The sequence below is a fragment of the Macaca fascicularis genome, chromosome 1 (genome assembly GCF_037993035.2).
Source record: "Macaca fascicularis isolate 582-1 chromosome 1, T2T-MFA8v1.1".
NCBI lineage: Eukaryota > Metazoa > Chordata > Mammalia > Primates > Cercopithecidae > Macaca > Macaca fascicularis.
Window position 1 is genome coordinate 85,016,191 of NC_088375.1, and position 15,148 is coordinate 85,031,338.

Genomic DNA, 15,148 nt, shown 5'->3' on the forward strand with positions numbered 1-15,148 from the left:
TAAAAAATCAATTTATATTACTTACTGTTTAGCCACTTTCTACAATGTTTGTATATGTTAGCTTTATAAGACTTTACAATATGAACAGTATTCTTTCTCAAGTAGTTTTCAACTAGTCATTTTTTAAAGGCTTAGAAAACAAGCATTCATTTTTTAAATGTTTTAAATACTTATTTAGCATTTTAAATGCTAAATAATCATGGGGAAAATAGTGAAAATACAGAGCTATATATAAAACAAAAAGAAAGAAGAGTCTCTATTTTACAAGTAATGGTCTTTCAGTTTGTTATTGGAATAACTAATAATTGAACATAATATTTTTATAGGAAGAAAATACTAGATATCATTATAAAATGCAATTATCCAGCCCTTCTTATGTAAATGTAAGTAGAATTATTAAAACTTCTGGGCTGGGCGCAGTGGCTCATGCAACCAGGCATGGTGGCTCACGCCTATAATTCCAGCACTTTGGGAGGCCAAGGTAGGCGGATTGCCTGAGGTCAGGAGTTCAAGACCAGCCTGGCCAACACAGCGAAATTCCATCTCTACTAAAAATACAAACATTAGCTGGGTGTGGTGGTGTGCGCCTGTAGTCCCAGCTACTCAGAAGGCTGAGGCAGGAGAATTGTTTGAACCCAGGAGGCTGAGGTTGCAGTGAGCTATTACGCCACTGCACTCCAGCTTGGGCGACCGAGTGAGACTGTATCAAAACAAACAAACAAACAAACAATAAACTTCTAGTTAATATTAGGATTTTTACAACTGCTTGTTAGGAATTAGCACAAGAAATGCAGAATGGTGGGAAGTTGAGAAATTTGAGATGCTAAGTGGAAAAAAATTCCTTTAAGTATTTGAAATTTTGTTCATGAATATGGCTACTTCTCAGTTCAATACATTATTCTGTATTCAAGCTAGAAATTAGGTTGAGATGGTTTCCTTAGATTATCACCTACTCCGGTATCATTTCTAGCTTTACCAGTTCTCCTCTGTGAATATGAATCAGCTGTTACAATTTCTCCAGGTTTGGCCTAATTGTCCCTGTTCTTGCCAAGGGCCAGACTTAAGTTGGCCTGAACTTAGCCATCCATGACAGGGCAAATGATGAATATATGAAAGAAAAGAGTAAGAAAGAGAACAGATAGTGATATGACTTCAATGTTTGTCTCCTCCAAATCTCAGGCTGAAATGTGATTCCCAGTGTTGTAGGTGGGGCCTGGTGGGAGGTGACTGGACCATGGGGGCTGGCCCCTCATGAATGGTTTAGCACCATCCCCTTGGTGATAAGTGAGTTCTCACTCAGTGAGATCCAGTTGTTCAAAGGTGTGTGCACCTCCCCAGTCTCTCTCTTGCTCCCTCCCTCGCCCTTGCACCTTCTGTGATTGAAAGCTTCCTGAGACTCTCACCAGAAGCAGATGCTGGCACCACACTTCCTGTACAGCCTGCAGAACCATAAGCCAAAATAAACCTATTTTCTTTGTAAATTACCCAGTCTCAGGTATTCCTTTATAGTAACCCCAAAAAGGACTAATACGGATGGAAAGTGAAATAAATAAGAAGCTCAAAAAAAAAAACAAAACAAAAATGGGACAAAGAATAAAAGGAGATAAGCAAAACTGTCTCTTTAGAATACGACAAAGAATTGTATATATCATAGAAGCAATATAACTCAGGAGAAAGACTATTAAACAAAAATGTATGCCAAATACACAGTTACATCCACAATTCCCATCAGTGTTGAACATCTAGCATGTACTACTCAATTAATATGAGACTAAATCACTTACCTTATCAAGTTCACTTGTCAGCTTTTTATTTTCTTCAGTTAACAACACTTTTTCTCGTTCATACTGTTGTTTGAACTCACTTTCAAATTCTTCCCTTTCACTTTGACTAACATAATTCAAAACACAAAAGGAAAAAAGGGAATTAAAGGTCAACTGAAAACTTGAAATTATTTTTCCAATAGTTACATAAAACATAAAATATCAGATTGAACTGCAGAAATATTGTCCCCAGAGAACACAGCTTGTTTATAAGTAGTGACAGGCCTGGTGAAAGCATGTTCCAGGAATTTATATTACAATAATACTGATTTGTTCATTCATTTACCAAATATTTATGGAGCACTTACTAGGTGCCAAGAAATTGTTTTAAGTCTTCACAGCTACTGCTGTCACGGAGCTTATATTCTGGTAGAGGCGGATTGCCAGTGAAAAGTGAGTAAAATGAACTAATTTCAGATAGTAAGTTCTAAATTATATATATATATATATACAGTAATGCAATAAATAGTATTTGGGAGAGGGTGGCCACTTTATATAGTCAGAGAAGGTCTCATCAAGGTTGATAATGGACCAAAATGAAAATAATAGTTGCCATCTGCTTCACATTCATTATGTTCTATCCAAAGGCAAATTAGTTTGAGATCAATATTCTTACAAAATACAAAGTTGCTGGGCCCTTATTTAATATTAGGCCAGAGTCACTTCCTAGTGTTATCAATTTGATTAACGATAGTATTCCAAACATTTTGTTCATAATTAGAATTTATATGAGTTCAGAAATTTTAAAAAATTTACTGTGAAATACTTTCAGTTTTATAGAAAAGTTAAATAGTACAAAGAATTGCTGTATCGTCTTAACCCAGATTCCCCAATTGTTAATATTTTACTGTATTTTCTCCATTACTTTCTTCTCAATTTAAAAAATCAACATTACTAGAACACTTACCATTTGAATTCACAGACCCAATTCATGTTATCCCAACAATGTCTCCTTTTCTTATCAAGGCCAGGATCCAACTGAGAAATATGTGTTGCATTTAATAGTCATATCTCTTCAATCTCCCTTGGTCTAGAACAGTTCCTCAGTCTTCCCTATCACTCACAACAGTTTTATAATGTACAGGTCTCTAACTGAGTACGGTGACACTCATCCTGGGGTCATCTGATGTTTATGACTAGTCCCAAAGAATTCATTTTTGGCTGGAATACCACAAGGACGATGTCTCTCAGTGCATCCCACCAGCAGGTGCAAAATATTGATCTGCACAACGCTGACCAAACCTCTTAGGCTAAGGGTGTGGATTCAGAATGAGTGGAGTTCCCAAGATATGAGATGTGAGAAAGAAAATAAATTTTTTACGAGAAATGTGAGCCCCTTTAAATTAGCACGGCCAGAGAGGCACTGAAATGTGACTGCAGTGACATCTCATTCTCCCAGTTCAGCTAAGTAATCTACCGCCTATGTGGACTCCAGACTGAGCGTCACCAATAGCTATAAATTAACCCAACAATGCCATATTCTGGACACCATTACTCACGCCCTATATAGGTCAACAATATACATCCAATCATTAATCAATGTTATTTCTGCAAACCAATGAGAATTCTTGACAAAAGACTTTTGTATGTTCCCTCTCCTGATTTGTCTTTCTTTAAAAACCTGAGCCTCTTTTTTGTTCTCTGGAGCACTTCTCTGTGTTTCCTGGGCTGCAGTCCTCAACCTTGGCCCAAATAAACTCTATATTAATTTTGCCTCAGTTTCTGTCTTTTGGACAACATTTTGGAACCTTTGGGCAGCAAAAGACAGTGCTGAGAACTCTGAACCCTCATATCCCTTCAAACCTCTGCAGGTAGAAGCAATCTCATCGCTTTCCCCACAGCAGCTATAACCTGAGGCAACCAGCCTGTTTTTGCATAAAGCATTTATTAACTTCACCTGAAATAGTTACCCCGAAAGGGGAGGCCAAGTATCTTTAACACCTACCCAATCACTTGTCATTGTCTTCAGGCCTATAATGACAGTTAAGATCACAGCAGAGACTAGATATAAAAGCAATGAAGGTGTTAAAGGATTTTGCCAATTTATATTGGAAGGAGTATGGGCAGCATATAGAAATGAATTCTAAGAGCTGAGAAAGAAAACTTTTTTTATCTGAGGAATGTGAGACCATTTACATTATCAGGCCCAGAGAGGTATTTAAAATGTGAGAGCAGTCACATCTCCCACCTTGAGCTCAATAATCACCTCTTGAGGCCACTTGCTATGTGGGCTCTAAACTGATACCAAGTAGCCATAAAATGCCATACACTGGACACCATGACTCACACCCTATCAATGTTATTTTGTAAACCAATGAAAATCCCTGTCAAACAACTTTGTATCAGCCCAGCCCTGGTCTCCTTTTGCCTTTAAAAACCTACTAGTAACAAAGATCTAATGGAGCACTCCTCAAGGTAACCTGGAAGTGTGTTCTGGCAGCTGTCTTCACTTTGGTTCAAGCAAACTCTTTAAATATATCCTGTGCCTCAGCTTCTTCTTTCAGGTCAGAAGGGTGTTACCCCAAGGTGGGTAAATAAAAAATTAAATACAGCCAAATTTATCAAATGCACATACTCATCTAGGATTTGTGGTTTAATGTGTTGACTCAACATTCAGGTGTAGTTTTTCACTGCTAGGCTGAGTAATTGAAGCTTGGACTTCGGACCCAATAGTGGCCTACAGTCAATTAGCTGGAGCATTACTGGCTCAAGGAGATGAGAATGTCAGAGTGGACCTATTATGTACAACCTGGTCAGCCACCCACGAAGAACCCACTTCAGAACACCTAGAAAGCAGTCCTTTCACCAAGGCATTAATAAATACACCAGTGAGAGGGCGCTAGCATCCTGGAGAAACACTATGGTAGGTGTCCCAGATGACAGTCTACAATGACAGTGGAAAATGCCAGAATGGAATTGCATTGCCTGATTTTATTAAAAATAACAGTATTCCAGATTGGCTATTGTACCACCTGCTTTATTATAGCCTGATGCTTCCAAATCCTCATCCTTTCCCTTAAAATTAAAAATCACACTCATTTACTTTTAATGAATTCGATGAACATACGCTTAATAACATCTATTTGTGTTTCATTTAGAAATCTGAGGAAAACATCTGTGATTTGTAGACTTCCTATGCTCACCTTATTTGATTATGTATATACTAGAAAGTGTGGTGAAAGGAGAGGTTAGGGGAAAGAGGAGGATATATGAACCACAAAATGATTCCTTGTTCTCAACTCTAGATAGTATTAAAAGTTCAATTAAATTTCCAACAGTTCTATCAATACTTTCAGTCCTTCCTTCCTTCCTACATCTACATACATACACTTTTATTATTATTTTAATATTACAAAGCTTATTTAAAATGATAGTTCTGTGGAGCATGATAACTTATTTACCCTTAGAAGTAAACACAGTTTTAATAAGACATAAAAAGTCTTCTAAGGAAAAAAGGAGAATAAACTTTTTTTTTTTTTTTTTTTTTTTTTTTTGAGACAAGAGTCTCACTCTGTAGCCCAGGCTGGAGTGCAGTGGCGTGATCTCAGCTCACTGCAACCTCCGCCTCTCAGGTTCCAGCGATTCTCTAGCCTCAGCCTCCCGAGTAGCTGGGATTACAGGCACGTGCCACTGTGCCTGGCTAATTTTTGTATTTTTAGTAGAGATGGGGTTTTACGATATTGGCCAGGCTGGTCTCGAACTCCTGACCTCAGGTGATCCGCCTGCCTTGGCCTCCCAAAGTGCTGGGATTACAGGCGTGGGCCACTGTGCCCAGGAAGGAATAAGTTTTTTGAAGACTGTATTGTTATATGACAAACAGGCTTATATCTACAGCAATTTGATGGATGCTACAGGATGTTAGCAATGAATGAAATTCCATGTGGATCAGGCTGGGTAATTATATATGATTGCTTTAAGGTGAACAAAGAATATAAGAAATGGTTGATCTTAAAAGTGTAATCTTAAAAATCTCCTACATAACATTATTGAAGATAAATTATAATTTAAATGACAAATTCAAGGAAAATAAACTAACCTCCATCTCCAAGCAAATGTGTCACTTCACTATTATCTATAGACAGATGTTAAATTTAGTTATGTTTAGGAAGCTTCCCTAACACAGAAGCTCTTTTTCCTGTTTCCTGTTAGCATTAAACAAGCTTAAGTCTCTTCCATATTAAAAATAAACAAATTCTCCCCATAGCCTGTGTTACAATTCATTTCCCAAATCCTTGTCTTCCCACTCACTGGTAAGCATCCTGAAACAGTTTCTGTAACCACTTTTTCATGGTTTAGTTGCTCTCCACCACACCAAAATCTGGCTTCTGCCTCCACCATCTCAAGAAAACAGCTCTCTCAAAACTCAACACTGGCCTGACTGTGATTACATCCAACCTGCTGGCCACTTTTGACAGTGTTGTCCACTCTTGCCCTCTTGACATGCTGTCTGGCTTTGACTTCAGGGATCCCATGCTCTACTAGTTTTTAGTCTACATTCCTGGCTTCTTTTCGGCTGCCTTTGTGACTCTTCTATCCTTCCTGTAAATACCAATGCTCCTCAGCATTCTGTCTTAGAGGTGCTGTCTCTTCCTCTCTACACATGCTGCCTGAGGTATCTCATCAATGACACTAGTTGGTTTTATTTATGTATTCAGCTGATGATCTCTGAATCTACATTTGAAGCTTTTGTGGCCTTCAAACTGCTGACTTGACATCTCCACAAAGACATCTTCCAAGCACTGCAAGTTCAATATGCCCAACTCAACAAGAGAGCTCAACACAAATTCCCACCACCCCTATCTACATCAATATACTCTACTTTCTCTTCTGATAGGTAAAACAAAACAAAACAAAACAAAACAAAACAGATTGAGTAAGGCCAATCCCTTCATTATGAACATCCTGAAGTACTCAAGTACTTTTCTCTAGTACTTTCCTCTTCTCCTCTCTCTTCCAATCATCTATGAGACAATTTCTATCAGATTACAATCATGCTGTTATTTCTTCCATCTTAAAAAGAAAACCACATACACAAAAACAAAGAGCAAAATATCTTCTCTGAGATAATTTCTCCTCTAGCTATTACCTGATTTCACTGCTTGTTTGTGTGATAACTCCAAGTAACAATAGTTTTACTTCTATGTTCTGTCTCCAAGTGCTCTCCTTCCAGTCTCTTTTAATCCTACTGTGGGGTCTTTGCCTCTGCTTTTCCACTAAAATTGTTCTTATCAAAGTCACCAATGACCTTCATATTGCTAAACTCAAATGTCATTATTTAGTCCTTATCTCACTTGATTCAGAACTCATTTTATTTGACATGCTGACAGACTTTATGTGCTTTCTTCACTTGGTTTCCGCTGTTACAGTAGGCAGTCAGGCAGACATAAGCAGGACAGGAGGGACCCCCTGCCCCCACACCCCCAACCAGGAATGGCCACATCAGGTGATGGCCAGGTGATTGTTAAACTGTCTCTAAAATAATAATTGATCACACCTGGTGACAGGAAAAGACAGTCTCCCACTAGATAGAAACACCTGAAATGTGATCAGCAGCTTCCCAATAAGATTCAGGAGTTAGGCAAGTGGGCTCAAGCATATACACTAAGAGAAAAAATGGTGGAGTTTAAATGGTGGCATATGACCTTCTTCTAGGAGCACTAGACTGGCAAGGGAAGAATGCCTCAAGTGAGCACGTGTACAACTTCAGTAAACACACTGTGCATGTAGCCCCTCCCAAGTGCTGGCAGGTCACTGTGCATGCGGACAGCCCACCCCAAGGGAAGAATCAGAGAAGGGATGCAACTCCACAGAAGCATGCCAAGTCAAAGGTTAAACACCAAGTCAAAGGTGAAACCATGCACTTGAATCTCTCAAGTCACCCACTTGGCACAATTCCAAGTGTACTTTGCTTCCTTTTATTCCTGTTCTAAAGCTTTTTAACAAACTTTCACTCCTACTCTAAAACTTGCCTCGGTCTCTCCCTCTGTCTTATGCCCCTTGGTCTAATTCTTTATTCTGAGGAGGCAAGAACTGAGGTTGCTGCAAATGCATATGGATTTGCTGCTGCCAACATGAGGACACTAAATTTGCCTGTTATTCTCCTGTCATTCTCACTGCCCTTTCTCTATCCACTTTGCTGGTTCCTCCTCGTCTCTCAACTTCTAAAAATTGGAGTACCCCAAGGCTCAGTGCTAGGAAATTTTTTTCTATCTATACCCATTCACTAAGTGTTTTCATACGGTCTTAGAGCTTTAAATGCCATGGAAGTGATAATATTCTCAGGATTTTACCTCCCTCCCCCAAATCCAGGCTGGTCTATACATCAGCCTATTTGACATCTCCAACTGAATGTCTAATAAGCATCTCAACTGTAACTGCTTAAAATGAGCTCTTTCTGTTTATGAAAGAGTCTTGTTGGGGGAAAAATGTGCCCTTGATAATACTCCCAATCCCAAACTTGCCTCTCCTGTAGTCGTCCTTTCTAGTAATATATTCTTCCAACCACTTGGACCAAAAACCTTAGTATCATTCTTGAGTCTTCCTTTTTCTCCCTCATATCATATCTAGTCCACCAATACATTGCTATCTTTACCTTTAAAGATCATTAAAATTCAAACCCTTCTTATCCCTTTTGCCACTACCCTAGGCCAAAGCCACTGTCATCTGCTTGGATTACTTCAGTCGTCTTCTAAGTGGTCTCATTGCTTTTGCTCTTACCTAATTCAGACTACTCTTAACCTATTATTCAGAGTGATCCTGTTAAAACACAAATCAGTCGTCGCTTTTCTGCTCAGAATTCTACAATATAGTCATGTAATGCATAATGACATTTTGATCAACTATGGACTGCCATTAGTCCATAATGTATTAGTCCATAACTGTGTAAATTTTTCAACTTTATTATAATCTTATGGGAACACTATGTGGTATTGAAAAATTCCTATTACTTAGTGATACTGTAACTGTCTTAAAGTACTAACGTAAAGCATTACTCACGTGTATGTGGTGATGTCGGTGTAAACAAACCTGCGCTGCTGGCAGTATAAAAGTATAGCACATACAATTATGTATAGTACATAATACTTAATAATAAATGACTATGTTACTGGTTTATATATTTACTATATTATACTTCTTATCATTAGAGTATACAGCTTCTACTTCATATATATTTTTTAAAGTTAACTGCAAAACAGCCTCAGGCAGGTCCTTCAGGAAGTATTCCCGAAGAAGGCATTATTGTTATAGGAAATGACAATTCCATGTGTGTAACTGTCCCTGAAGACCTTGTAGTTGTGACTGACCCAGAGCAACTTCCAGTCCTGTAAGCTTCATTTATGGTAAGTGCCTTATATAGGTGTACCCTTTTTTTAAAAAAAATCTTATATATAATCACATCACAATACCTTTCCCAGAAAATATCCCTGGTGTTAAGCGATGCATGACTGTAATTCCCTGCAATAGTTTTACTCAGAATAAGAAACTATGCATCCACTAAACATGACTTTCAAGGCTTTACATGATGTGGCCCCTGTTGCCTCTCTCACTTGTCTCTACTATTCTTCTCCCTTTATTCTACTTGAGGCACACTGGCCTCCTCACTATTTTGTAAAAAAACTTACTCTTCTCCATGTAGAATGCTCTTCTCATACATCTGTATAAATACCTTTTTTTAGTCTTTAACTGAGAAATCAATCACCTTCTCAGTATCGTTTTTCCTGGCCATCCTGTATTTATATAATTTAATCCTCCCCCGAATGCTTCATAGACCCTATTCCCTGTTAATTTTTTGTTCTTAGCATTTATCATTATCTGATACATTCTATGTTTTACTTATAGAAAGCTCTATGGGACAGGAATTTCTTTTCATTGTCATTGTCTTTTTGTACCAGTCCCTACAACAGCGTGTCACACATGGTAGATTAAAAAATATTACTGAATGAATAAATGCAACAAACCGAATCATCTCGGGCTTCCAATATAAGCTGAGAATGACAGCAACATATATTCAGTTTCCTGAAATCCAGAAAGCTGAGTATAACTGACAATTTCTTCTGCTCCCTCATTTCTCACAGCTGCTTATTATGTTCTCCAGGTTCTATCTTCTCAGTAGATGGAATCCATCCACTTCTATCTTCACTATCACCACCTGAGGCCCACACCTCATCTCTCTAACCTGGATTCGTACCTTCAGACTGTTCCTCCCACTTCACTCTCCACACAGTAGCAAGAGTGGTCATTCAAAAATGTAAATATAATCATGTCACCTTCCTTCAATGGCCTGAGGATAATGTGCAAATGCCTTGTACTCTGTTATGACTTTGTGTCTATTTTACTTTCCAGCTTTATTTCTCACCACTCCCATCTATTTATGTTTCAGTCATAGTAAACATCTTTCATTTTCTGAATGTGGCAAGTCCTCCTTTTCCTTTAGATCTTAGCACATCCTCCCTGGACACTCCTCCCTAGCTACTTCTTTCTCACTAATTATATCTCAGCTTCAAAGTTTATCATTTTTTTTTCTTTTTCTTTCCTGGTAGAGATACAGTATTACTACGTTGCCTAGGCTGGGCTTGAACTTCTGGGCTCAAGTAAGCCTCCTGCCTCAGCCTCTTAAGTAACTCAGATTACAGGTATGTGTGTGTGTGCCATCATGCCGAGCTAGAAGTAATTTTGTTCAGAAAGCCTAGATGTACCAAAGTTATCTTTTGTGCCTTCCCTATATGTGCTCCTATAGTTATCATCCCATTCGCTTTTCTATCATGCTATATTATAATTTACTATTTGCCAATCCTGATTTTGGTCTCCTTTAGGTCTAAGATATGTTTATTGTCTATGTATCTCCAATACTTGACACAAAACAGGTACTCAATAAGTATTTACTGTATAGTAAATAATGTGATTCTTACCTTTCTCTCCTGGTTTTTTCCAATTTGTCTTTTAAAATCATAATTTCTTTGTTGAGAGCAAGTTGCTGACCTTCTGAATCATGCAGTTCTTTCTTAAGATTTTTTATTTCATTTGCATGTATTCCTTCTCTTTTAGATAATTCTTCTTCATAAAAGACACTTTTCTTTTCCAAATCAGTCTTTAGTTTGGTTATCTCTTGCTGATGTTCTATGCTGCATATTCCTGGTGAGTAACTAATTTGTTTTTGCTATAGAAGTAATAACTAAAGATTAGTGCATCTACAAGAATAATAAAATATTAAATAACTTCTTTCTGTAATATAAATGAGTATTCATGTAACTGCATTTTTGTACATCTTAACAAAAATAAAATTCTATATAAAGTCTACTACCTTTTTGTCTGCCATATATTGCAAATATTTTCCTCAGTTTACATTCCTTAATAGTCTGTCTTTGCTGCTACTTTTAAGTTTTCTTCACACACAGATTACATATTTAGTCAAATTTTTAGCCGGGACTTACATGATTTCTTGCTTTACATTTAAATTTCTAATTTATTTAGAATTATTGTTGGTATATAGAGTGAGAGAAAAATCTAACTGCATCCTAAATCTGATGAGGAACTGATAAAAAGTTTTAAGGACATCTGCGTCTTAAAAAAATTAAAATGGGCAAAGGAATGGTAGAGTAGAATGTACAAAAATAAAGACAGAAACCTTTTGCAACAGTCCTGTGAGAAATGGCAAAGGTCTAAACTAACATCTCCTTCATATCTACACTAGAAAAAAAAAAAAAAGGTAGGTCTCTTCACTTTCAGATATGATTAAGAAGGAGAAGAAATTGGGTTGAAGTCTACCTTTTTAGAAATAAGGCTGAAATATCCTCTCAGTAATAAGAAAGAAAAGAAAATGTAAAGTCCAAAGATTCTTCCAGGTACTGCCTAAAGGGTAAACAGAAACATACAGACTACAGATTATGACTGTAAGATTTCCTAAGCTTTGTAATTTTCCAAAGGTCATTAATTTGTTATATCTTATCTGTCTCCCCAGTTGCAATAAAACTTTTAAAACTAAAAGAACCTATGCACTTAAGTTTAGGGACAACAAAGAATCAAGATCTAGAGGTCAGTGTATTCTTTTTTGAAGTCAGTCATAAGGGCAATAAAACTGGTAAGCGTAGTTGACTTAAAGTAGAAGGAAAAATACCCTGACCCCTTCATATTTGAAGTATATAATTTAAAAAGAGCAAAGGAAGTGATGTGGGCCAGAGAAATAGCCCTGGTGTGTCCAGTGCAATATTAACCTTTCATCGAAAAAATATTTTTCATGTGCCAGATCCAGATTGTCCAATGGTTTATTAGGCAGCCTAACATGCAAAAGTCTGCTTAACTTGAGAAGAACCAGAGCAAGGCAGATTCTTGCTCTTAAGCATCGCTATGAAAATGATATTAACCCATCTGTAAAAAAGAAAAACCTACCAAGAAATAATAGGTTTTACTGCAGGCACTGAAGATAATTTAATGTCAGCCAACTTATTAATAACTGTGTCATAAAATGAATTATTTTAATAGACTAAATTTTAAAATCCAAATGATAATCTCAGAATGTACCCCTACTAGCATTTTATAAAATCCAGTAATAATTCCAAATACTACCCTAAGTCCCACAATAAAACTATCACATAAAAAATAATACAGTAATTATTTTAATTTAAAAGTATCCATTTTGAGCTATCGAAATACTATTTATGGTGAGCCATTAGAGATACACTGAGTAAATTCAGAAACATCAACAAAAAGGATGTCTTCCATTATCACTCTTATGCAACATTCATTTCAGACCAACATGTAAAACAGTCTCTCTCACCAACATGTAAAATAGTTAAAAATATGAATATTGTAAAGAAAAATAACATCTTTATCATTTCTATTTAATTGTTCACCTAGAAAACACAAATAAATCTAGTGAAATGTGTTAGAATTGACAGAGTAAAGCAATAGCATATAAGATAAACACAAATCAATACTTCCAGATATTAAAATAACCAATAAACAACAAAAATTTCATTGTTAACTGAAGAATAACAGTGAGAAATTTCTGATTTATATGAAAAAAACCTAAAAGTATTGAAACCAACTATTTAAAAGGGAAGATTAAATGGACATGTATTCAATATTTTTCATGTTATCTTCCACATAATTCTAATTAAAAGTTCTTTATAAATGTGGGGATAGAAGGGCACGGAGACATGTTTCTACTCCGTGGATAAGAATAAACTGGTAAAAATAAAAATGTCAAAGAAAATACCAAGGGGTGAGTGGGAAAATACACTTTTAAAATATTAAAACATACTATAACTCTTTACTAAAGTATCACTGTGACAGATCTGCTTCCCAAAATAATTTAATTCAATATATGAGACATCTTCAGTCACTAGGTAAGGTAATGATTAATAAATGACATTGGAATCACCAGCTAGCAATAAAATAACAAAAATGAATTTCATGTCATACCATTTAGCAAAACAAACTCCAAACAGATTAAACAGTTAATTATTTTTAGACCCAACAAACATCCAAAAGAAAGCAGAATTAAATACTTATCAAAACTCTGAGAGGAGGACAAGCCAAGCTTTGAAGCGACAGAAGAAACACTGAGAAAAACCAACAAATCTTCTACAATTTTAAAAAGAAACAAGATAAAAATTAAGGGATACATGATAAACTGGTTACATGGTTGCTGAAAATACTTTAAAAGGTAAAATTTTTACTGTGCAGAGAGTTTTATGTATATGACAGTACCACATTGTTTTGATTACTGTAACTTTGCAATAAGTTCTGAAGTATGAATCCTCCAACTTTGTCCATTTTTTTATGATAGTTTTGGCTGTCCAGGTCCTTTGCAATTCCATATGAATTTGAGGATCAGCTTTTTATTTCTGCAAAAAAGACTCTGAATTTTGATAGGGACTGAGTTGAAGCTGTACATAACTTTAGGTACTGCATCTTAACAATATTAAATTCCCCTAGTCATAAACAAGAGATGTCTTTCAATTTATTTAGATTTTCTTTAATTCCTTTCCGCAATGTTTTGTCATTTTTAGTTGGTTAAATTTGTTTCAAGGTATTTTATTCTTTCAGACGCAATTGTTAAGTGGAATTGCTTTCTTAACATTCTTTGCAGATTGTTCGTTGCTGGCTTATAGAAACACAACTGATTGCTGTGTGTTGATCTTGCAGCCTGCAACTTGGGTGAATTTATTTTAAGTTCAAGTCTCAAGTACCTTTCTTTTTGAAACAGGTTCTCACTCTGTCACCCAGGCTGGAGTGCAGTGGCCTGATCATGGCTCACTATAGTCTCGACCTCCGAAGTGTCAGGTGATCCTCCTGCCTTGGCCCCCGGAGTAGCTGGGACTACAGGTGCCTTCTCAAAAAAGAGTTTGAGAAGGATTGGTGTTAATTTTTCTTTAAGTGTTTGGTTCAATTCATCAGTGAACTGGTGTGGTCCTGGACTCTTCTTTATCAGAAGGTTGACTGTCTTTTTTTAATAAGCCGCTGGAATGGGGTTGTGGAGTGCGTGAGGGTCCGTCAGAAGGTTTTTGATTACTGATTCAATGTCTTTACTTGTTACAGGTCTGCAGAGATTTTCTATTTTGCCATGAGTCATACTGGGTTATCTGTATCCTTCTAAGAATTTGTTCATTTCATCTAGTTATCTACTCTGTTGGCATACAGTTGTTCCTGTTATAATTCTTTTGTTTTCTGTTGGTAAGTAATAAAATTTTCCCTTATACTTCTGATTTTAGTGATTTGCAATGTCTCTCCCTCTTTAGCTCTTTTTATTGGGAAGGGGTCAGTCTAATTAAAGGTTTGCCAATTTTGTTGACTTCTAACCAACTAACTTTTCATTTTATTGATTCTATTATTTTCTAGTCTTTATTTTATTTAGCTGTGCCCTAATCTTTATTATTTCATTTCTTCTGCTATCTTTGGATTCAGTTTGCTCTTCTTTTTCTAGTACCTTAAGGTATAAAGTAAGGTTACTGATTTTTACTTTCTTCCCTTTTAGTCCTTCCTTTTAATACAGGCATTTATAGCTATAAATTTCTCTCTTCAGCACTGCCTTTATGGCATCCTGTAAGTTCTGGTGTATTGTATTTTCATTTTCATTCATGTATTTTCTAATTTCCCTGGTGATTTATTCTTTGACCTATGGTTGCTTAAGAGTGTGTTCACTAATTTCCACATATTTTTGAACACTCCAGGTTTTTTCTTTTCCTGTAATTGATTTCTAGCTCCATTTCATTGTAGTTGGAGATGATACCTTATACGACTTCAATCTTCTTCCATTTACTAAGATGTTTTTTGGCCTAACGTATGGTCTATCCTGGAGAATCTGCCATGTGTACTTTAAAAGA

General features: G+C 36.4%; 1 protein-coding gene across 42 annotated transcripts in view; it reads right to left on the minus strand.

Moving 5' to 3' along the window:
- The window catches only part of CDC42BPA (CDC42 binding protein kinase alpha), a 328,933-nt gene that overhangs the window by 107,073 nt on the left and 206,712 nt on the right, over nucleotides 1-15,148 (minus strand). For 26 of the 42 annotated variants that reach the window (XR_010585989.2, XR_012433742.1, XR_010585975.2 and 23 more), the window contains 3 exons: nucleotides 11,589-11,672; nucleotides 10,733-10,980; nucleotides 1,785-1,890 (listed from right to left, as the gene is read on the minus strand). Coding sequence is in view for 37 of the 42 variants with exons in the window: in XM_065542845.1 (XP_065398917.1) it covers nucleotides 1,785-1,890; nucleotides 10,733-10,980; nucleotides 11,589-11,672 (438 nt within the window). In the remaining 5 variants the exon portion in view is untranslated. The remainder of the gene's footprint in view (nucleotides 1-1,784; nucleotides 1,891-10,732; nucleotides 10,981-11,588; nucleotides 11,673-15,148) is intronic. The other 16 variants (XM_005541041.4, XM_074037870.1, XM_005541035.4 and 13 more) reach the window with 1 other exon arrangement.